At 34.6% G+C, this 24480-nt stretch overlaps 3 protein-coding genes and 1 long non-coding RNA gene across 4 annotated transcripts; 1 reads left to right on the top strand and 3 right to left on the bottom strand.

The window, feature by feature from the left end:
- Window positions 1–978: 978 nt before the first annotated feature.
- Window positions 979–3076, bottom strand: LOC116173086 (ADP-ribose glycohydrolase ARH3-like). Its single transcript, XM_031490369.1, has 5 exons — window positions 2935–3076; window positions 2713–2884; window positions 1596–2085; window positions 1361–1547; window positions 979–1303 (listed from the first exon to the last, which is right to left on the bottom strand). The coding sequence occupies exons 2-5, from the start codon at window positions 2879–2881 to the stop codon at window positions 1091–1093; spliced, it is 1059 nt and encodes a 352-aa protein (XP_031346229.1). The 5' UTR covers window positions 2882–2884; window positions 2935–3076; the 3' UTR covers window positions 979–1090.
- A 2-nt stretch (window positions 3077–3078) lies between these two features.
- Window positions 3079–4054, top strand: LOC116173087 (grpE protein homolog, mitochondrial). Its single transcript, XM_031490370.1, has 4 exons — window positions 3079–3214; window positions 3269–3428; window positions 3477–3794; window positions 3845–4054. The coding sequence occupies exons 1-4, from the start codon at window positions 3141–3143 to the stop codon at window positions 3947–3949; spliced, it is 657 nt and encodes a 218-aa protein (XP_031346230.1). The 5' UTR covers window positions 3079–3140; the 3' UTR covers window positions 3950–4054.
- Window positions 4055–5945: 1891 nt separating this feature from the next.
- LOC116173085 (RNA polymerase-associated protein CTR9 homolog) lies at window positions 5946–23574 on the bottom strand. The gene is made up of 12 exons (XM_031490368.1): window positions 23433–23574; window positions 23288–23386; window positions 22998–23237; window positions 22723–22945; window positions 13161–13402; window positions 12837–13064; window positions 12479–12789; window positions 12040–12430; window positions 7759–8082; window positions 7447–7709; window positions 7187–7400; window positions 5946–7086 (listed from the first exon to the last, which is right to left on the bottom strand). The coding sequence occupies exons 1-12, from the start codon at window positions 23472–23474 to the stop codon at window positions 6160–6162; spliced, it is 3504 nt and encodes a 1167-aa protein (XP_031346228.1). The 5' UTR covers window positions 23475–23574; the 3' UTR covers window positions 5946–6159.
- Window positions 16344–17764, bottom strand: LOC116173088. Its single transcript, XR_004145859.1, has 3 exons — window positions 17313–17764; window positions 16731–17261; window positions 16344–16422 (listed from the first exon to the last, which is right to left on the bottom strand). It is a non-coding gene; the product is annotated as an uncharacterized LOC116173088 (long non-coding RNA).
- Window positions 23575–24480: the final 906 nt, after the last annotated feature.

Here is a 24480-nt window from a genome sequence, read left to right as displayed (position 1 = left end):
GATGACTACTTTCTGAATTGAAGTAATTCGTGTTTGAATTGAATGTAAATGAAGCTTAAAACTAAAAGTGTTTGAAGCTCTTCCGTAAAAAATGGTAAAAACAGACACAATATTGTCTGGAAATATTACAAAAAAAAAACCTATCCAAAAATCAAAAAAATATGCTACTTGTACATTTTGTGGCATTCAATATGTGAGTCATGCACCAAGAATGTCTGATGTTGGCAGTCTATCAGTGTTTAAGTTTTGTTTTAACTTTTAAGTATTAAGGGTATTATTTTGAATATGTGAATAAAAAATAAAAATCAGAGTGAAACTTATTTTGCACGCTGACCTTGTGTTTTCTTCATAATTTTACAAGTCTGGTTAAATGGCAAAACATTTATTGAATGGTCATGTATTTGGTGTCGTTTTGATAGGTAAAAGTAAATACAGCATATAAAACGCATTGGATCAAGATTTAAAAGTGACCGCAAAAATGACTTAAATGCTGGGTCATTAATGGTGGCCACTTATCAGTTATCACTTTTAAAAATTACCGGTCATTTGCCATCACTATTTTTTAGATATTTAGCTCAAATGTGAAATAGTAAGAATTTTATTTATTTATTATCCCTCTCTTGTTCTAAATCTAAATTCAATGCTATAACATACTTATAGGAACGAAACACTTTTAAATATCTTTCTTTTTTTGTTTCTTGATCAGATCAGATAAGACAAATGTGTTCAATGCGGACCGGTGTCACACTAAACTATAAACAAAACAAAATCATGAAAACTGCGCAAGTCGAAATACGTCAACAGCTGTTTCAAGGTCACGCCAATCAGCACTAACTGTAAAAGACGTTTGGATCCATATTCGCGGATCTAATAATCCATATCAGATCCGCGGATGTACATTTTTAACGATCTGGCACATTACTAACACTGCGGGGTTAGCTCAAATGTTAACTTCATTCACAGTAAGAAATTATACCATAAAGTATTATGAATATAATTAAAATCACTTATCATTCTGAAATAAGTGCAACCTTTATACAAAGCTTAGCTACAAATACACACTTAAGTAAATTGTAATATTGCAATCTGATTATGCAGAATCAACGTCTTCCGTTACTGCAAATAAATTGTCAGCCATTTCAGACATCTCCTTGTGTCCTTCACAGTGCCTAAGTAAATGTTTATTGATGTAGTCATCTCCTAGGAATGCACCCGCCATGCTTCCCGCCATACTTGCAATTGTGTCTGTATCACCACCCAAAGAAATCGCATATTGGATACTTCTTCTAAGTTTATTATCAGTCTGAAAAAAGATAAAAATGAAATTGCCCACTTAGCGAAAGATATGCGATGTTCTTACTGTAATCCTAGGAATAGGCAATTGGGCTCTTAAGAAACAAAATATAGCTGTAGGAACCGAATGCAACGCAAATATATCATTTCCTAGTATCCGAACGATTTCATCTGTATCATCATTGGCACTATCTAAAAGTTTTTGCACATCGACCAACTTTTCTTTGTAGGGTGCCAGAAATTCTGTATCTAACCTGTAACTTGCACATGAAATCGACCAAATCATTTTCGACTAAACATACCCCTCATCTTCTACTTCTATAATCCTCATTTTGTCAATAAGGTTATTGACGAATTTATGCGTATCGACTTTTTCGGACGGATCTAATCTTAGACATTGTTGCACCGCCATACTTTGAAGTATTGCGCCGTTAATTGCATTCTTATGAGTATGTGTAATTCTTGTAGCGTCCGAAACTGCCCTTATCATTGCTTGATAGTTATCATGAAAATATAACGCCAAAGGAGCTACTCTCATTGCACCGCCGTTTCCAAATGAGCCCATGCCGGAAAACTGCTCTTCGGCGGGTTTGAAAATATCTTCGAATTTATTCGCCCTTAACTTACTAAATACGTCTACCACATTTTTCCCATATCCTCTTCTGGGGTCGGAAAAATACTCCTTGACGAAGAGACGGGCCATAAATTTGAAATCTACTGCTGGTTTGTCAGTTAATGATTTAACTATACATTTTGTCATGGCCGTGTCATCAGTATATTGCTTTATGGGACCTGGGAAAATTGTAGGTTTTATTATACTATGAGTGATAAATTGTGCCATTGTGTATTGTGTTAAATCTTTTCTGTTATAATTTATTAAATGATTGGGTTAAGTGGAAGAGCAGAATCTAACTGAACTTCGCCCATTAAGTTGCATTACTTTAATTTTGAAATATGTCATTTAGTTTATTTTTTACTGTAATTGTGTATGGTGGGTTTATATATTCATTATCATTAGATCATTCAGAAATAAGAATAACCAATCGAAATAAAGGTTTATTGTGTGTCGTTAACCAACGAAACCATACCTTTGTTTCTGTTGTACCTATAAATCCACCATTAATCCAATGATTGACATTATTTAATAGTCAGAATCTCTTTAATTTCCCCTATAATCCAGCCAAATCCAGCTTTCGAATTAATTCATGCGCAAAAGGAAACTCTGGTAATAAAAGTAAACAACCCGTTTAGATAGCTGCTATACCTAATGCAAATCAATTACAGAATGACCTGCTATTAAACAAATAATTTTTGGTGTGCAGTCAAAATCTTTCTTTGTGTGCCAATCGAATGGTATACATGGAAAAAATCTCGATATATATGAATCAAATTTAGGATACACAACTAAATTCTTGTTACCTTTAAAATTAGCTCCCTCCAATTTGTCAAAATATTTCTGCAATATCACTTTACCGCCACCCGTCATAACATCACCTTCAAATGGCGCGCCAAAACAATCGCCAATCAAGGAACCTAACAAACATCCCCTAAACTTGCTTTTCAGTAAAATATTATCAATTTTTGCCATTGTCTGAAATGTTGCAAATAAGTAATTTCGATGATATATTTGAACAAACTTACCAGAAACCACTATAAGCATTTATTAAAAAATTGCGCTCTAAAGCACAGCGGTGAGAAATTAACCTCAAAATTCAAAATCAGTGTGTTCAACAAAAAAGCTCGAAAAATCAGCACGGCAGGGAAATCAGCTGTGTGTGACGTTAACCTTACTTTACTTTTACGCTGGCTGGACTTGCTTTACGAACAATTTAATCATTTGTAAGACTATGGCACTTGTGAAAGCCAGAGGTTTATTCAGGGTAAGCCAGTTGGTGACGGATACGATAACTTTAAATGCAAGGTAAGACTATTGACATAATTTTCTGAGAGGAAATAAAATAAGAATCTCTTTAAGATCCATCACACTTGGTAGTTTAAGACATACTGCAGCTGAACAGACAAACCCCAACACAGATGCACAACCACCCCCACAAATAGATTCTAAATTTAAGGAGGAGGTAGACAAATTAAACAAGGAAGTGACAAGCTTAAACGAAAAAAATACCGAGTTATTGGTAAGCCTTATATTTTTACATCCCTTACAACTGACCTATATTTAACAGGATAAGTACAAAAGATCCCTTGCCGATGGTGAAAATCTACGAAATAGGCTTACTAAACAAATATCGGACGCAAAGATTTTTGGTATTCAAGGGTTTTGTAAGGATTTACTAGACGTGGCCGATGTTCTGAGTAAAGCAACGGAAAGCGTTCCTAAAGAAGAAATAACGGATCAAAATCCTCATCTCAAAAGTTTGTACGAAGGGTTAATGATGACCGAAGCTCAGTTACAAAATGTTTTTAAAAGACATGGATTGGAGCCTGTTGATCCTCTAAATGAGAAATTTGATCCAAATTTTCATGAAGCTTTATTTCAACAAGTATGCATGAAACTAGATTTGTTTAATAATTACCTGTATGTATCTTGCAGGAAGTGGAAGGGAAATCACCTGGCTCTGTAGTTGTCGTTTCTAAAATAGGTTACAAATTGCATGACAGAGTTATACGGCCAGCGTTAGTGGGGGTTTCAAAATGAAGCACTGGTATAAGTGAAGGAAGAGAAATGCATGTTGTATGTTTTTGGTAGTTATTAAATTGTTATTCATATAAAATAACTTCAATAAAACATTTTTTTTATGTTCTTGTTAAGCTTTTGAAATTTTTCAGCTCTAATTTTACAGTATGGTCAAGACTGTTGGAATAGACTAAAATTACTTTGTTTGGGCAGAGCAGGTGTCAAATTTTGTTAGTTGAAAGAATTCAGTTAGTAAAATGCAACAAATCTGACAAGTCATCAAAAATGGGGTACATGCTTTAATTGGTTGCTCTATCCAACAATCCAAGCAACCCTATAATTTATTTAAGTAACTCAACAAGGGACCTCTGTCCCTAGCGAAATCTTTACATTGTGTCGACTGATTTGCCTGGACTAGATTAATACATTTTGCCTTTCATTTTAACTTTCAATTTATTATGGTGTTGATTACCGAAGTACTTACAAACAATATCTAACATTCATCTAGAGCGTGTAGTTGTTAAAAAACCCTAAAACATTTTTTAATATTTTCCACGATAAATCCACCTTTTCCAGAATTATCAGTGACCATGTATATTAATCACTAGCTGACCTGACGGACGTTGTCCTCTTTCTTAGGTATGAATACCTATTCAATTCGGACTGGAATAAATAATAACAAAAAATTATTTCAAAAAATTTGCTGTGGCTAGCACAGGTTTAAGAATATGCGTTTAAATCGGTTCAACCGGTTAGGTGGAAAAGAGCTTTTAACACACTTGCCCCAAAATCTCCCCAAAGAGCTAGCAACGTACCTTTTTTTGTTGCGTCAAATGCCGTAATTTGAAAGCAATTATTGTATTTTTGAATATGAGTCAAAAAATGTATAGGATCTGGCTCATTTCGGGAAACCAAGGAATGTAGTGGCTCTGGTGGCGGTATCAATGGCGTCAATTTCACTAGGCTCCTGCGCAACATAATCCCGGGGTCTCAATAGCCTTGCAAAGTGGACACACAAAGTGTCTAATAGCAACGATTTACTGTAAACTGTAATCGATTACTACGTTATAATTAAATGCAACTCGATAGGGATTAAAGGGGACATTTCTGCGTTGTTCATATCGATTCCGTTAACTTCGTTTCGCGCTTTGCTTTGCTCGTCAGTTTGACTTACTCGTATATACCGGGTGGTGCATGGTAACTAGGAACATAGGGATTTAACATGGGAAATTAGTTTTATGCAATATCCTGCCCTCCTGTACATTTTACAGAAAAAAACTGTAGAGTTTAAAGTTGTTCAGAATTGAAAGGTGCATACAAAACTGTTTTTACATGTTTTATTAAGCTTTTGGTATACCCGCAAATTTATAAATAAATTTCAACATTTCTGTTATTACCTAGTAGCAATTCAGAAAACAACAAAAGTCATGGCTATTGCTAATAATAACAGAAATGTTGTAGTCTAACACTGACCAAAAATGGATATTAGGTATATATCAAACTTTTAATATAAAAGGCCTGATTGCGGTGAAATAACCTCGAAACTTCTCAAAAAACTCACTGAAATCTGGATAAACGATCAGACCGAATTGACAGCACACTATGAAATGAATAAATTAATTTTTTTACGGATACATTATGCCGATCGATGTAGCTGTTAAAACAATTGCCGTCGCACCGTCAAACGCGGGATGTTTAAATAGTCGTTAAGTTTTCTCCAATTTTCTGTGCGATTTTCTTAGTTTTTCTTACCGTAAGAACCTTCTACACAGAAAACTTAAAAAAAAAAAGATGAATGAAATCGGTACAGTCGTTCTAAAGTTATTGCGTGCCCAGAAGAAACAGGGGTTCATTTTTATATATAAAGATGAAGCAAATGAAACATATTCGACAATACTTCGACTACTTATGGTATTATTTATTATTATTATTATTTATTATGTATGAGTATTTATCATATGCATTTGGTTAAATGTTGAAATGAGATGACAAACTTTGATAATATCTGATAATATTCTTTCAAGTATTACTCGCTGGTTTTATTAAAAAAAAAAACTGTGATCACTGTGGTTTTTAAGATACTACAATCTATTGATAAAACAAACTAATTCTTCAATTGTGTAACATTCAATTGAGTTTCGTATAAGGTGCATTTACAATTATATGTCTGATTATAACAAAGTCAATCATTTAAAGGAATACCATATTGTATAACATACTGTGAGAGATTATTAGTCACTATCATGAGTACTCCGAGCTGGACTAGATGCACGTGACCCTTTCTCGCTTCCAGACTTACTACGTGATCTACTTCTGGATACACTACGACTTGGAGATCGGGAAGGACTCCTACTACAAGACATAGATTTGGATCTGCTCCTCGATTTTGATCTGCTCCTTGATTTTGATCTTGATCCCGATTTTGATCTTGATCCCGATTTTGACCTTGACCTCGACTTAGATCGAGAAGCGCTTCTTGAACGCGAAACACTTTTTGATTTGGAGCGGGATTTTGATTTACTTCTGGACCTAGAGCGAGATCCACTCTTAGAGCGAGATCTTGATCTGCTCTTCGATCGGGACCCACTTTTTGAACGAGACCGTGATCTGGAACCCTTGGAGCGAGATCTACTCCTGGAACGTGACGATTGGTCAGATCCGGACGAAATTCTTCTTTTACGTTTCCTTCCTTCTCCACCACTCTCATCACCGCTAGCAATTTTGAGTTTATTGTCGTCACTATCGGATTCACTGGTAGATATTGTCGCCTTCGAAACAATTCTACTTTTCTGTTTAGCTGTAAGACCGTCATCCTCCACTCTATGATGCTTTTTGCGACTTCTTTTGAATCGAGGCCTATCGCTGCCAGAGTCTGAATGAGCTCCATCCTTCCGTTTCCGGCCTCCCGATTTTCTTTTCTTGTCCTTGCGATCCCCACTTTTGTATTTTCTTTCCTTCGACACATTGCCACCTTCATTATCAGCGTCACTTCCTCCAGAATCGCTAACATATTGATCTTTTCTACCACGACCTTTGGGCCTGACTTTCTCATTTGGCATTTCGCTGAACAGTAAAGCATTTTTGGTCTTCTCTTTATATTCTTGACGTTTTTGTAAAAGTTGCTCCTTATTTGCTCTAGATTCCTCTTCACGTTTTTTCTAGAAGAAATCATTTACAAAATTATGACGAAATTTTAGGTTTGATACAACAATTTTTCATTGAGTCTGTATATTTTGCAATAATGTCTACATATCATACCTGTTCTTCAAGCTGTCGTAATTTGAAGGCAGTGCGTTCATCCTCTTGTTTTCTACGCAGTTGCCGTTCCTCTTCATCAACTCTTTTTGCACGGGCGACATGATACTGTGCCTGTGACAGCAAATCCTGGCATTGGCGAGCTTCCAAACCGGCTAACTTTATATCATATCGCATTTTATCTTCCAGTTCTTTGTCGGCCAAATATGTAAAGTACCTGGAAGCATAAATATAATTGTGATCTCAAGTGAAGAAAGCTCTACTTCAATGACAGTCCCAACTCGTGTACTGCTTGCAGTACGGTTTGTAGAGTTGATTTTTCGTCTTTTAATATTTGCGTTGCAAGTCGCTGAAGAACAAGAGCAATGTTGTATAGTAGCACAGAATCTTGAGGAGCTACACGTCTTGCTTTTAATAGAACCATTTTAGCTTCTTTCAATTTTCCTGCTTTATAATAGGCTCTAGCTAAATATTGCAGAACTTCTACATTATGGAATTTATAAAATTTTCTCAAGCAATTTTCATACTGAAACGCAAACAAGTAAGTAAATGCAAACCGATTATATGGTGCTAACCATTTGTATGGCGCTGACATATTGTCGCTGTTCTACATAAATATGTGCTATATTCAACCAAACGTCACAAAAATCGGCAGTCGCTTCACGAACTTGAGCAAAAATATCTCTTGCTTCGTTGACCGTACCCTTGTGTGCCAACACAGCCCCTATACCATTAGCAGCCCATATGTTTTTAGGATCAATTTTCAAAACTTGCTTATACATCGATAATGCTCGCTCTTGGTGACGTTTTTCCCTTTCTTTATCTTTGGAAGCCTGTTGGAAGGTTTGTAACCATACATTTCCCAAGGCAATTAACGAATAAGGATCTTGTGATGTTGCCTACCAAAAAACAAAAGCATTTTTAGTACCACAGGTATACCTTTGGTTTCATGTCATGCTTTCATTCAAACATTTGGACACAACAGTAATACCATTGAATTTATAACTATCAGAAGCGCCGATCCCATATAACAGTTTGTGACCATATGCGAACTTTCCGCCGCTAGGGGCAGTTCGATCGTTTGAAAGTCTGTGGGCGATCGAAAGTGGAGCGTTACATTGACATTAGATGGCAGCATTACAAACCATTCATTTTGCCCATTCGAATATTTTCCTTTTTAATCGTTAGATGTCAGGAACACGGGTTTTTTTTTGTGTTATCATTGGAATGGTTTTATAAATAGGATTGGAATGTTCTAAAAATAGATCCCTTAAGAAACGTTGCATAAATGTGTAATGTAAATAATAATACATTTAGACGAACGAAGCTTGCAGTCCTTGCCCTTGAAGGAATGCAATTTCATAACATTCTATTCACAGGCAGTACAATAGGCAGGTTCAACATTTTTTTATTTTTACTGAAAGCGGGAGATTTTGTTATTCAAAAACGATAAAAAAAATTTGAGGGCAAAATATTGTCCGTTGTAAGCATTTGAATTTTGAAAACCAACGGTCAGCGAGAAGAGAAAAAAACGTACCAACACATTTGCTGCCGCGTTGGCAGAATATATAATACGAATTCACGTGAACTGGAACCCATGTGTTAATTTTATTTGCTGTGTGCACAATGCTGCCAGGGTATAAAAAAAGTTGGCGCAATTTACCCAATGTTAATGTGGAAATGGAGTTTTCGGTAATGCAAATTTAAATGAACGAATGAACCTCAGAACAGTCCAGTAGTGGAATTGTTGGCAGTTGGCACCTACATCATTTCCACATTTACATTTGATAACTAAATTTCGCGAATCAGCTTTTTTTATAACCATGCAGCATTGTGCACAAATAAATCGGTCCCAGTTTACGTGAATTCGTACACCTACTAGAGCTGAGCGATAAATGAAATTGTTATCGATTTATCCATAAGTCTGTTCAGTCTGATAAGTATCGATTAATCGTTAATCGATAACTATCGATAATTATCTATAACTTTAAACAATTATCGATAACTTTCGATAATAATCGACAATTATCGATAAATCGTAACGATCATTTTCGATAATGATCGATAACGTTTGAAAATTATCGATAACTTTTTATAATTATCGATAACTTTTTAAAATAATAATGATTGTTGGCTGCTGATAATAATCGATTATTATTGCCACTTGTCGAAAATTGTCTATCTCTGATATTTATCGATTAATAGATAAGTAGCGGAAATTATCAAGAGAAAACTATCGATACTTTTTCATAAATCTCATCGATATATATACTCAATCGATATATTACATCATCCATGCGTACATCGCTAACATTTTTGTTTTTTTGGTATTGGTATTGCGAGAGATAATTTAAATAAAACAGGATCTTTTGATGCTGAAGTTTTCTCTCCACAATGCTCTTACATCGCTTTTGTTGGAAGTAAACTGGTATACCTAAACATTGAAAAGTTTATGTCGTTAAATATTCTCTCGATAATTATCTATCATAATAGTTTAGTTGTGAGATTAATTGATAGATTATCGGTAATTATAGATTTATCGACCAATCCTTTAAAATTTTCGATAAATTACACCGGTCTACAGCATTTTTGCGCATGGGACATATATATCTTATTTTTATTGCTTCTATAGCCACAAATAAGAATTAGAACAAAAAATGGTTATGTATTTGTTTTTGTGTGAAAAAAATGCAAAAAAACAAAAAATAACAATACCTATAGAATCCTACTTACATATGCATGATTTATTAAATGGTAACGTTTCTACATTTATAATTTGTTTATCTTAGAGTCTAAATGTTTAAAAATGGAACAGTTTTGCTGTTTTTGTCATGTTCAACTGAAGTTTTTCTTATCAGCCCCCCAAATATGATCTTCCATCATGCTTCCAGCTTCCTGGCCTTGGGAAGGTGCCTAAGTTCCATTGTCTTGACAAAGTGTTGTCCTTGTTATTCCGAATAAGCTCCCATATTATCCTTAAATTGATCGAAATGAGAATGTAACCTTTATTCTTTAGAGACATTCTATACCCCATGATATAAACCAAATCCTGTCAGCTCGTCATAATTTTCAGCTCTATGGTTTCCCAGGAAACACTGAACGGGAAACCATGGACTATTGCCTTAAAACTGTTCCAGAATTTTTTTTCCTCTTTGCTAAGTAACCGCGGAAAAATATCACCCTCCATTTCTCTTTTTTTTTTTGAGGGAAAACAAAGATTCCAGCTTTAATGTTCGCCCCTGAAAGCTTTCAATCAAATCGCTGTAACTTTTGTAAAAGCAAATATTTTCGATGTCTTAATCACACTTTTTATTTATTATTGCTTATTATAGTCAGAATATATTATGTAAATCCCATGCGCAAAAAATTCTTTTTTTGTTGATCGGTGTTATCCATTAGTCGACCATTTTTTTTAAATTTATCGACTGACTATTAATCGATAATTATCGATAAGTTATCGATTAACCATTGAGAACAAATTACAAACGTCAGAATTTAAAAGAAAAGAGGTAACGAGTTAACGACCTTTTTATTTTGTATCAAAATTGCCAGGTGTGACATGTGATCCTAGGACCTAGATCAGGGGTCGGCAACCTGCGGCTCTTTTGATACCTATAAAGTTGCGGCTCTCCGTATTTATCTAAAGAAATTAGTTCATTTGTTCGAAATTCGCCTTTTTAATTAATCTTATTTTGTATCAAAAGTATACTTGCAGCAAATAATTTCTAATTTTTGACACTTGTTTACTTTCTGGTATTCTTTTGTTTTTTTTATTATAGCCAGCCTACTCCGATGTATAAACACGTAATTAATTAATGAGTAGGTACTTTTGTGAAAAATATTGAATAACCTAAACACTGCGGAGTTTAAGCACAGGGCACCCCTTATAAACATTTAAGAGAACACAAAAGACAATCGAATAGCGAAATAAAATAGTGGTAGTTCCATTTGAAAAAGAATAGTTATAGCACTTTGAACAAACGGTATTGAAACAACCAAATATTCAGGATGTTCTATTTAAAAAGATCAGTTATTAATTGACATCGTAAAAATGGAACACCCTGTACATTCAAAAATAATTTCTGTAGATCCGCAACCACCAATATTTTTACCAGGTATCTATCAGCTATGTAGGAAAAACCGACGCACTGTTGCAGGACCCTGTATATAGCTAAAAACTATAATATTGAATCAAAAATTATGTGTGGCTCTAAGAACTGGGAAATTTTGTAAATTGTAATTTTTGGCTCTTCCGTTTCAATAGGTTGCCGACCCCTGTCCTAGGTAGCTTAACCAACACACAAAAATTAAGAATAGATAGGTAGGTACATTTAATTTCAGTTACAGTGATCAAGGATGCCTGCGTATTTTTTGCTTTCCTGTTCAAATGTAATTCAATCTTCCTTAAGGAATGTTAAGTAGGTCAGGATTCATGAAAGGAAGAATGTTTATCTTGCGTCATTCAACATCCTGTGTGCCACATAAATGCCTTATAAATACGTTTCTTGAGTATCTATAATAGAATTCTGTATGCAGTGTGTAGTGGGTTCATTACAGATTCCTGTATAATAATTAACAAAGGAAAAAAACTGACATTATTATTTATCTTTCTCGATGGTAGAGACATCTACGTCTTGTAATTTAAACTATTGAAAACAGTCACATATCCTGCCATTTAACCCGCGCTTCTGATAGTTATAAATTCAATGGTAATACTCTAAATTACCCTTCGGATAATTTAATCTACTTTTATATGTATCAAGTTAGAGAGATTTTACAAACGGAAAAAAGTAACAACCGGCGACTCCTAATAAAAATGCTGTATCTAGTTGTGTACTTTTTGAAAAATTACTCACCTTTAATACTTGTTCGTATTTCTTTTGTCCAGGTCCCCATTCATTTTGCGCTAAATGCAAATTCCCTAACAAAGACCATGCGTCAGGATGATCTTTGTTAATACGCAGTGCTTCTTTAAACCAGTACGACGCATCGTGAATTTGCCCTTCATCTCGCGCCATGCATCCTAACCGCAAATAGCAATCAACATAATTGGGATGCTCTTTAAGAATATCCTTGTACAACTTCTCAGATTTATCAAACACACACAGAGCTTCGTTTAGCCTAGCTAAATTGTATGTAATTGTGACGGATATGGAATTGTAATATTGGGGATCATGCTCCGCTTCGCTTTGTGCACGCACAAGTGCCTCTTCTAGATATTTTTTCGCTTCCTCTAAATTATTTAACCTACAGTACGAATAGCATCATCTATTTTTATGTAAGAAAAAATTGTACCTGTAATGCAAAGCTCCTACGTTATTCAAAATTTCGGTAGGAACTTCAGCTTGCACATCCTTTTTCAAAATCTTGATAGCGGTACCGTACGCATTTAACGAACCTTGTAAATCAGACTGTTCCAAAATTTGCGCTAACTCAATCCACGCCTCTATGTCATCCGCAAACTGCTCAGTTACTTTCTTTAGGTGATTTTTTGCAATGTCTCTCTTAGATTGAGAGGTGGAATTGGCGTACAGTGAACCTAAAATTTTCATCGTTTCGTAGTTTCCAGGTTGTGCCTTTAATACTTTTTCGAAACACTGCGCAGCCTACATATTAAAAATTAGCATTCAACTTTGAGTAGTAAAAATCTCACGTTTTCGGCGTCACCTCTATAGATGTACATTTGACCTAAACCAAAGTGAGGAAGAACAAAAGCGACAGGTGCGAACTGTGTCGCTTGGTAGTAATATTGGAAAGCCTGGTCGTAGTCACCTTGCACGTGAAATGCGCGAGCAAGTTGGTAACAACTTTCAGCTCGCATTGCTTCATTCTCAGTATTGTGAAACGCATGCAGAGCCAAATGTTGAACTTTATTGTAGTCCTAAAATCAGTTTCACATTACATGGCGGACTCTATAGCACAAGTGTGATTAAAATTATAAACATCAAGTGAGAATTGTAGTTTAAGCCTTACTTACCTTTTTAAAGAAGAAGTGATTTGCAAGATGATTAAGAACCATAGGATTAGAAGAATCTATAGTATATGCCTTAGACAGCATTTGAACACCACTGCGAATGGAATCCGGTTGTTGGAGATTTAACTTCAAAATTGCCAATCCTACAAGCGCACCAACACATTGTGGATCTAATTGAAGAGCTCTCTCAAATGCTAGTCTTGCTTTGTCTTGATTACCCAATTTCATGAAGCAATGACCCATACCTAAAAATCAAACTTGTAACTCACGCGATTCTGGGACACACTAAAAAGTAAATGTTGTAAAACGTGTAATAAATAGATATTGAAATTTCTATTTAAATAAGTCCCCATATGTATAGCATCATCTACCTATAATGATACTTTGGCGGTATGCCTTATGGTGAAAAGAATGTTGTTTACAAAAATTTTTCCATTTTAAACGTTAAACATTGTACTTAATTCTGATAAAAAGTATTAAATTTAGTACATTTGTACTGGTACGCACTGGCAATGCAGAGTCTGATAAATTAACCACTGGAGCTACTACACACAAGTTTGGTCTGTTCAGACCTGTCTGCGCAGTTATTCACAATGGTTTACAGCAGGGGCGGCTCTCTATAAAGAGCCAAGGAGCCATAGCTCCACCTCAAGGAACCTGCTAATTATCAATTCTTAAAATATAATTAACTATTATTAATTGTGCTCAGTAGAGTACATAATTGTGTTTTAAAATTTAAAACAAAAAAAGTAAATGATTTGATAACCATTAACCACCACCAAGAAGAATTCATTGGTATCCGTGGACTTCTCATAGGGTCGAGCCGTGCCAAACTGAAACTGGCTCGTATTTTCCTACAAGTGTGGACTTCCGCGGGGAGTAGAGGGGTGGGAGGAGCGAAACCGAAGTAGCGTTTTATACGTACAACTTGAGCCATCAGAAGTTTGGCTCATAAGCACAATTGAATAAGGTGTACGTGTATTACTATGCTTTGCGCCGTTTTCCTTGTTTCAGTCGTGATAAGTCAAACAATTTTTTTTTACTTCTGTGTAAGATTACACTTCCCGGATTAATTGTTACGTAAAATACACAAATTAAAAAATCATTTAAATAAACCTTTTTCCATGCATTCTCTGGAAAATAGACTTTAAATAAAGCAATTAAGCAGGCCGTTACCGGACTTAAATATTGTTAAAAAACGAAATGTGTCTGAACTCGACAATAGCGATAAATCCGAAAATAAAGGAGTAGGTATTGAAAGAATTAATAAATTTCAGTACTTGTTTAGATAAAGATTTGAATAGTTATTTGTACAACTATTGTTGAAAATGATACTTCGGCCTCATTAATAAAACTGCAAATAAAATGTTGCTATTGTTTATAGATCAGACTAAACGCCATGGAAACGGATAGTACAAATAAATAAAAATATTCGAATTATACTCAAAATCTAAATAACTGGAATAATATGAAAACAAAAATTTGTAACTATTAAAATAATGGGGAAGGGGACACAATTTGGCACTACCTTCTACGCAGCTTACGAGCCGCCACTGGTTTACAGTACACAAAGTGAGGAAATCTCGGGGATTGGACTGCACAGTCCAAACATTGATGAAACACTGTGTATCTGTGTCTACCTTTAGATCTCATGTAATGCAATCTTTGCCTCTCTGTTTATCATCTGTTTACTGACTAATAGTATATTACAGTACAAGTGGAGAAACTAAAAGTTCCACTCACGCGTGTGTCGAGATTACACACGAGGCGTAGCCGAGTGTGGAACGACACACAAGTGAGTGATTTAGTTTTCCACGAGTGCTGTATAGCGTTTTGTTCAATCCTGTTACTAATAAAAATTTAATAGTAGAGTTTTGTGATAACCCAATTGGTTCCTCCGTCAAGCTTTTAAAGGTAAAACGCATCTAATGATGTTTTTCTGTAGAGTTTGGACTACTAATTAGTCCCCTAAATTCGTCTGTTGATACCGATGTCCAAACGGCCCAAAAAAGGAAAAAATGGATTTTTTCAAAAAGTTCTTATTTTTAATTATCTTTACAACGGTGCGTTTTTTTTGTCGTTAGCTCTAATGGTAATGAAAATATAAGGGTTTTTCTCAACGTATTTTACATTGCATATACGGCAAGAACGCACACATAATCGTTAGCCATTCGCTTAAACAGTGTTTTGCAAAATGTAACTTTTTAAAATATCGTTTATAACACCATTGCTCTTAGACGAATCAGAATTTAAAAAAAAAAGTTTAAATAAAAATTATAGCTGGCAGCTTAACGAATCCAACGAGGGGTATAGTTTGAAAATATCTTTATAATTAAAGGCACAAGGAGGAAAAATGTATGACGTTGCACGGAGTAGCGGTGGTCGCTTTTCAACCGATTCGATGAGTCCCCTCCTACAAGCAATGTTTTTATTCACTTCAACTTGCGTTAAGTAGACATCTTCTTGTTCATCTCGAACTGAATCTTTTCAAATTGATTTATTTTGATTTTTCTCAATAAGTAATAAATTTAATAACTTATAGAAGTCTTCATCGCTGTGCTATGCTCATCTTTTTGTGTGTCATGTGAAGTGTATTTATTAACAGACACTTTTCCACTACAATCATACAATAAATTGAGCAAGCATGCAGCCACTTAATTTTTTTACCAGGAACACCGTCCCGTTTTACATCAAAAAAGTAATTACTGTTATTGCTTTGTAGACATTTTTGGATTTGCAAATGAAAAATATAATACCTACAAACAACCTGTTTTAGACGAACTAAAACAAATGGAAATTATTTTTATACAAGTCCGGGTATCTGGTTGTCCGAAGGGGTTTAATTATACCCCACAGTCAGTTGTACTTGTAGGTGGAAGTTTATTATTGCGCAGTTTGGACCACAATTTTGCTGGCAACTCGTTTATATTGTAACAACGGGAAATCGAAATAGACTGCGACTACACATATACAAAATCCTACATTTGTTTTTAAATAATAAAAATTAAGAATAAGAATATTATAACAAGGATATTAATTAAAGATATAATATTTCATCTAGACTACACTGTCGAGGAATGGAACCACCATTACCTCGTTAAATCGCTAAGGATATCCTCTGTATCAATTAGCTTCTTGCTTTGGGATCACCTGAAACTGAAACGTACAATATTTTTTTGTGTCTCCCTGCTTCAAAGCTTTGTTTTCTGTAGCCAAATTAGTCCAGAAAGTTATGATTTGCTGGCCTAGGCCGGCAAAAATATCACTAAAAACTGGTTGGTGGAACTGATTTAATTTGCAATGACAGTTCTAAATTTAAATTAAATTGTTAGAATGATAGGCATATTTTTTGTGCAAATTCCATTTTAAGCACTTTATGGCTTGGTAACATAGTAATACGTATATGTAAATGCGGTAGGTAAGTACCCTAATCAAGAATTATTGTAAGTTTCACTTACAAGTTTTCCTTTAGTGCGGTTATGACACTTGTACATGTTTACCGATGGTAAACTTACGGTTTATGACAAAAAACAGAGAGCTAATTGAAAATATAGGAAATTGAAGTTTACCTACTTCCACACTCGATGCCAGGAATGCCAACAAATGGTTTCGCATGTAAATTAACGCAGTCAAAAAACACAACACTAAACGGATGAAGAGTAATGACACTATATGATTTGTAATTATTATTATTTCTGCCATTGTTAACATTAAACTGTATACATTATTCCATAAATTATATATCTACAAGCAAGTATATTTCTCTGAAGATGACAGTTTCCGAAAAGGAGGTGTACGCATATGAAAACGGTTTCTTGTCGATATCTATGCTCATATCTATGATGAAAATTTCCGACATCAGTTACCTACTTCCGTGTAGTAAGACCATAATAATCAAACGACACTGCATGCATACACCAAATTGTAGATTTGCACGAAGCAATCATCGGCCCTCTTGCTGCTCTCCTCGTAATCGACAGCCAACGAGAAGTAGATATCCAAACAAACTTGTTATCATTCTTATATGTAATGGAATTAATATGATAAATCAATTTGCAAATGAAAATATTGCAACCCAATTCCCAAAATAGGTGCAAGCACTAGCTGAAATTGAAATAAATTTCAAGGTTATGTTTCCCATTGAAATCAACTTACTACTTATTAGTTTTAGCGCAGCTTCTTTTAAATGTTATGAACTTCTTACGACTGCCCTAAGCGTTTTAGAAATTTGTAATAATAATTAAATTAACGTAATGCTTTGTTTATTCATTTAATCACAATTAATGAATAAACACTGGTAAATATCGGTTGTGAATTACTGAATTGACATGCTTGTGCTACCAACTGCCAACTGTCTGTGCTACCAACATAACATCGAAATATTGGAAATTTGAATGCAAGTATGACGGCTTATAATTATACGAGGTAGAAATATAAATTTTAAAATGAACGTTTTCCCTCAAATTTTTTACTTCGACACAAAAAATCTTGTGTATTACACGTCCATAAAAATGTTTTGCGAGTATTCGTATTGCAGGCCTCAGCTCCGCTTCGGCCTGCAACCTTACTCACACTCGCAAACATCCATTTTCTGGACTTGTGATACAAATAACTATTGCATCCTTTGAAATAGGGGTTCAGTAAAATTCATATGCTCTACATCAATGTGTGCGATGTTTGCAGTCAGTTCAACCGAATTGGAAAAGCATCTGCATGGAAAGTGTTTCAAAAAAACTAACTACGATTTACTTTATGTAGAGCAGGGATGGCCAATTTCAAGTGGCTCTTAAGAAAAATTCAACTTGGAGGGTCGCATTATAACATCTTTGTGTGCAACACATCAGTGATATTGTGCATATTTTTTATTGGAAGGAAATGCATACATTTTAGTGCTTGTTTTACGGGTCGCAAGAAACTAGGTATCATCCGACCCGCGGCCCTCATGTTGGACAGCCTTGAGCCATGTAAGAGCATATGCATTTTATTGAACCCCTATTTCAAAGGATGCACAAATATTGTATGATTTTGTACCTATTCGAAGTCTGATTTCCCGTTGTTACAATATAAATGTGTTGGGAGCATTAAAATTGTCGTCTAAACTGGGAAATGATATAAATTTCCACCTGAAGCCTTAAAACAGCACACCTTAAGAGCATTTTATCAATATTTTATATGGAAAAGCAGTTTGACTCCCATCTTAAATACCTCTAATTGTGAAGAATATGGGTGGAACTTAAATGTGAGGGGTATAATTAAACCCCTTCGGACAACCATACCCGGACTTGTATAAAATGACCTTCCTTTAAATATCAAATACTCACGCTGTTTAATGTTTGCAGATGATTTAAAGATATTTAAAGAAATTAAGAATGTTGATGATGTGCAACTACTTCAAACTGATGTTGACAGTGTCGTGGCTTGGAGTAATAGAAACAAACTTTACTTTAATATCAATAAATGCAAAAGCATGACGTATACTACAGCGAAGAAGGGGTATACCGAAGCAGATTACTCTATGCACCAACAAAAACTGCAAACTGTAAAAGTAATTAGGGATTTAGGAGTAGAATTTACAATTACCTTAAAATGGGACGAGCATATAAATAACGTTGTTAATTCAGCACTAAAAAATTTAGGGTTTCTAATACGTAATACCTCCGAATTTCAAAATATCGTTTCCATAAAAATTCTCTACAACTCCCTGGTACGATCTAAATTAGAGTACGGCAGTAGAGTTTGGAATTCCGGTCTACAAATCCATAAAAAAAATAGAGACAGTTCAAAATAAATTCTTAAAATATCTACATTTTAAGAGGTACTTACCCCCAATATGATCAATATCGGGAAGTTAGAGAGGAAAATCATATCATGCCGTTAAAATATAGGAGAGAAGTTGCTGATATTTGTTTCATGTACATACAAATTGATAAATAATAGAATTGACTGTCCTAATTTGCTATCACTTGTGAATCTGTATGTTCCAGCTCATAAAACCAGACCAAAAAGTATATTTTATGTGCCTACGTATCGAACCGGTCACAAATTAAAATCGCCAATGATAAGGGTAGCCATAACCACCAATGCATATATTCACCAGACCAATTCTAATATATTTTAATGTAAACTTAACATTATTTAAAAAAGGAGTTATTGCATATTATTATGATAAAATCTAATAGGTCACGAGCCAGGAAACTTGAACGAGTGTCCGTAATGTCTTGTTACATCTTTGATATTGCATATATGGTATTTGTTTTTTTTTTTTTAGTATTGTTGTTTTTTTACTTTTGTTTGTTTAAGTTGTTAAAGCCAAAACCGTTGACTGCTGACAATGTAAAAGGGCAAGTCCCGTTTTGTTAGTAAATAAAATAAATAAATAAATAAATAAAATATAATTTCCATTTGTTTTAGTTCGTCTAAAACAGGTTGCTTGTAGGTATTATATTTTTCATTTGCAAATCCAAAAATGTCTACAAAGCAATAACAATAATTACTTTTTGGATGTAAAACGTGACGGTGTTCCTGACAAAAAAATTAAGTGGCTGCATGCTTGCTCAATTTATTGTATGATTGTAGTGGAAAAGTGTCTGTTAATAAATACACTTCACATGACACACAAAAAGATGAGCATAGCACAGCGATGAAGACTTCTATAAGTTATTAAATTTATTACTTATTGAGAAAAATCAAAATAAATCAATTTGAGAAGATTCAGTTCGAGATGAACAAGAAGATGTCTACTTAACGCAAGTTGAAGTGAATAAAAACATTGCTTGTAGGAGGGGACTCATCGAATCGGTTGAAAAGCGACCACCGCTACTCCGTGCAACGTCATACATTTTTCCTCCTTGTGCCTTTAATTATAAAGATATTTTCAAACTATGCTGTCGTTGGATTCGTTAAGCTGCCAGCTATAATTTTTATTTAAACTTTTTTTTAAAATTCTGATTCGTCTAAGAGCAATGGCGTTATTTTAAAAAGTTACATTTTGCAAAACACTGTTTAAGCGAATGGCTAACGATTATGTGTGCGTTCTTGTCGTATATGCAATGTAAAATGCGTGGAGAAAAACCCTTATATTTTCATTACCATTAGAGCTAACGACGAAAAAAACGCACCGTTGTAAAGATAATTAAAAATAAGAACTTTTTGAAAAATTCAATTTTTTCCTTTTTTGGGCCGTTTGGACATCGGTATCAACAGACGAATTTAGGGGGTTAATTAGTAGTCCAAACTCTACAGAAAAACATCATTAGATGCTTTTTACCTTTAAAAGCTTGACGGAGTGGATTTCTAAATCACTTTTGAGCGCGCGGGAACTCTACTATAAAAAGAAACAGTGTAGGTAATAGTTATTTTTTAAGCATCTGAAAAAACATAGTAGGTAGTTTTCGTTGTTATGGTTCCCATGAGATCTGCGTAAAACAATTGACACAATCTGTCAACAAATTATAATTGTAGCAAAAGTGTGCGCGTTTAGATTTCCAAGAAAATGGAAGATGAAAATAGTGTATTTGTGCCAGATAACATTTTGGAAGAAGCGAATGCAGCGACATTTAATTTATTAGCGAAAAAATAATATTTTATTCATTTACTCCTATAATTATTATTACCTGTTAAGATTACTTATCTTTGTTTAAATAAAAAAGATTATTGTCATAGCTCCTATAACAATTGCTTTACTTTATTTTATTTTATACCTACCATATGTTAAATTGACATTTTAACAGGTTTGAATGAGTAGGCTAAGCCGTTCTTTATCCTTAAGGATAGTTAACCTGAAACAAATGACTGTGCATTCTAATGACATCTGCCAATCTTATTTCAAATGCACGATATAAAATGCCGTTCAGAACATATGACAATTCTGTTTTTATGGAAACCATGGCGACGGCAGAACCTAAGGTTGCTATTTTTGACGTCTCTAAATTATATTCAGAAATGTCAGAAGCTTTACAATGATTTGTATGGCTTCTGCTATAAAATAAAGTTTTGTATTATACATGTTACACTCGTGAATTAACATCTTTCACTCAATGGTTAAAATGTCCCTTTATCGTCTTGTATAATAATAGTATATTAAGTATGGAGAACGGTAAGGGATTTTTACCGTTCGAAGACAATTGTTTGGAGGAGGAGCGAAGCGACGACTCCAATTATTGTCTGAGAACGGTAACCCTTAACGTTCGACGTGCTTATAAAATTTTTTGCGCGATCGAAATTAAAATTATGTAACCAATATAAATATGCACTAAGAAATTAACGAGTAGAATAAATCGAAATGATCGAAGTGGTATGGTGTACATCACTAGGTTACCAGTTTATTTGTCAAAATTGAAATTAATAATTTCATAAAATTGTGTATGTGTCTGATGTAGTTTGCTAGCTTTGTACTTCCTTTATGACTTTATGAGCGTCTTTCTATAGGAAACAACAGCACAAATTGTACGTTTAATGTACCTAACAATAATTAAAGATTAAATGTAATGTAAGACTGTTGATTTTTAAAAAGGCGTCGGTAAGTATTTTTGCTGTTCTGTTTTTAGATCGGTAAGTAATTTTGGCGTCGTCGTAATCATAGCAACTGGTAAATGCTACGTACTGTCATGGAAACACACATGGTAAATAGTCAGAAATGACCGATCGCGCAAAAATAACTATTACCTCCTTGTAAAACAATATCCTGGACCATCATGTTACCTATAGGTATAAACAAAAGATTTCCCAAATTTTTTCTTGCACATTTCAGGAACCTTTTGTTGCTATAAAGGTGTGTATACATATGCGAGCCGAACCGTTCGTGAACCGCTGGCGAACAACTGGTTCGTTAGATTAAGACAGGATTTGTGAGCGGTTTGCGGCGAACCGTTTCCTGTTGGTTTTTTTTACGAACACAAAGGGTTTTGCAGTTCATATTGGGACGTGTTTGTGTAAGTTCGTTGTTTTTTTTCCGCTCCCGAGCGAAGATATGTTTAACTGAAGTACACAGACCGATGACTGCTGGTAGTTTGCGGCTGGTTCGGCTTTTCCATGGATCGTTGGAAGTTCATTGTAAAAATAATTTCAAAGAACAGTTTTTCAGCAGTTCGCTAATGGTTCGGCTCGCATGCACCTTTATGGATTTAAATTTTAGTATTTGAGTTTGATGCTGTACTAGAAAGTTAGTTTGCATTTAAAACACTATGGGATGAAATCCAAATCTTGCACAGTATATTTTTGTAAGGCGTGAGTTGAAGGAGTCTAGCTCTAGGATAACCTTGGGCAGAGCTAACTTCACATATTATGTATAAGATATTTAAAATAAATATTAGAAATCATTGGAATGTTTCATACTACCTTTGAACCTCGCTTTGAACACAGGGATCCAGTAAATAAATTTTCAAATGGGACAAGAATTTGGAATTTGTGTTGGGGTATGTAATGAATAAAATTACAACACATTTCTCAAAAAAAAAACCGAATCAGTGTACAAGTACAATTTCATTAGGGAAAATTACTCATTACTTGGTCAAATATGATGTAAAAAAAACCCATAATTATATAAAAAAAGGAATGTCATTTATACCTAAGCGAACAGCTGCTGGACAATTTGGGTTGGTGCGAAGAGCTTTTTTATAGAAAGCCAAAGCGCCTCGGAAATCTTTCTTGTTGTATGCGATGCAAGCTTTCCCTAGCAATGATGGTATATTGTTTGGCGACTGATTCAAAACAAAATTAAATTGAGCATCGGCTTGATCCATTTTATCTCCTTCCAAGAGGCAAAAGTACGCTCTTCCCAGCAAGTGATTCTAACAAATTTCCGTTAGTATTTAATGAAATGCTATTGCGATAAGTATGTACCTGATCATACATAATAATTTTGTCGGCTGTGGTGTACAGAAGAGTAGCCTTAGTAAATAAATCCCTTTTCTTATCTTTATTTTTTTCCCGATTTGCCTCTTGAACATAATATGCTGCCAGCATGTCGAGAGCTCGCATTTGGTCCTTTTCAAAGTCGCGGTAGTTGACATTGGCACCGGCTCGAGAAGCTTCCAGTATTTTAATGAAGTCATTGATTTTGTTTTGCTTGTAATATTCAAGCTAAAAATTGCGTGTGAGGATAGGATACCAATTGACACTTCACTATTTACCGCAAGATTAACCCAAATAAAAAGCTGAGAGTTTTCTTGGCTCAATATACCTAATACTTCATCTCCTTCCGGAAGTTGATCCACACAAAGTTCGATAACCTAATGAAATGCTATATTTATACATTATTACGATTCATTTACTTACCTCGTCAGTATCCCGTAGAGGGATTTCTATTGAAGTAGACATTTTGAACTACTTTTTTAATAATATTGAAAAGTTTACATTACATCAACATAATATTATAATCATATGTTGAATCATGTGAAGTTAACAACAAACCAATGACTTAAAGCATTGAACAACAAATTGTGCAGTGGTGCCACATCAATTTAATATACAGAGTGCGTAAGTGACTGTGTGCCAATTAATTGTTTCGGTATATTATCAAGTAGATGTATCATGGGATAGGCGATTATGGAAACACAACAAACGCCCCAGTTGCTAGCGGACCTATATGAATTTTGGTAACATTTAGTTTGCGTCGCCGTTTGAAATAATCTACAGCAGTCTGTATAATGATGGTATAGAAGAATTTTAATCTTGATGGTGCTGGAACGCAATGTAATATCAATAATATGAAGTTTCTCTTTGATATTAGAACAATGGGTCTTTGTATTCACGTCTTAGACCATATAGTACATGGACTGCTAATTGTAACTAAAATATGGTTAAGGACATCGCTATCGAGTATTTAAAACTTCCCGTACTACACGGTTACTATAAAAGCTACTCTTTACGCGATCCGAGTGGTGTCTACACGACTTTAGTTTACCCTGAGACTACGGTGCCCTCTATCCGTGACCACCCATTTTGTATTGAAAGTAAGTTATAAATTCAATGGTATAGGGCTAATAGCAGTCCATGTACTATATCAACACCAACTTCTTTGAAGTTTCTTCAATAAATTACCAGCGAAATGGAGAAAGAAAAATTGACTTTTTGTCTCATGGTCAAATTGTCCTTTAAGATGCGTATACTGTATACATTATCCGAACCGAACATGTAATGTAATGCAGCGTTCGTGGCTCGTTCACTTTTGACAGAACGAGGACGAACGCATAATTACGTATCCGTTTTGTGCTCCGATCGATTCGGGCACGCTATAAACACTTTACATGTACTACATTACACCTACACGTTCGGTTCGGATAATGTATACGCAGCTTTAGACCATTTATTCCTTAACAGCCTC

The sequence above is a fragment of the Photinus pyralis genome, unplaced genomic scaffold, assembly GCF_008802855.1.
Source record: "Photinus pyralis isolate 1611_PpyrPB1 unplaced genomic scaffold, Ppyr1.3 Ppyr1.4_LG6, whole genome shotgun sequence".
NCBI lineage: Eukaryota > Metazoa > Arthropoda > Insecta > Coleoptera > Lampyridae > Photinus > Photinus pyralis.
This window is presented reverse-complemented; position numbering and strand designations above follow the sequence as displayed.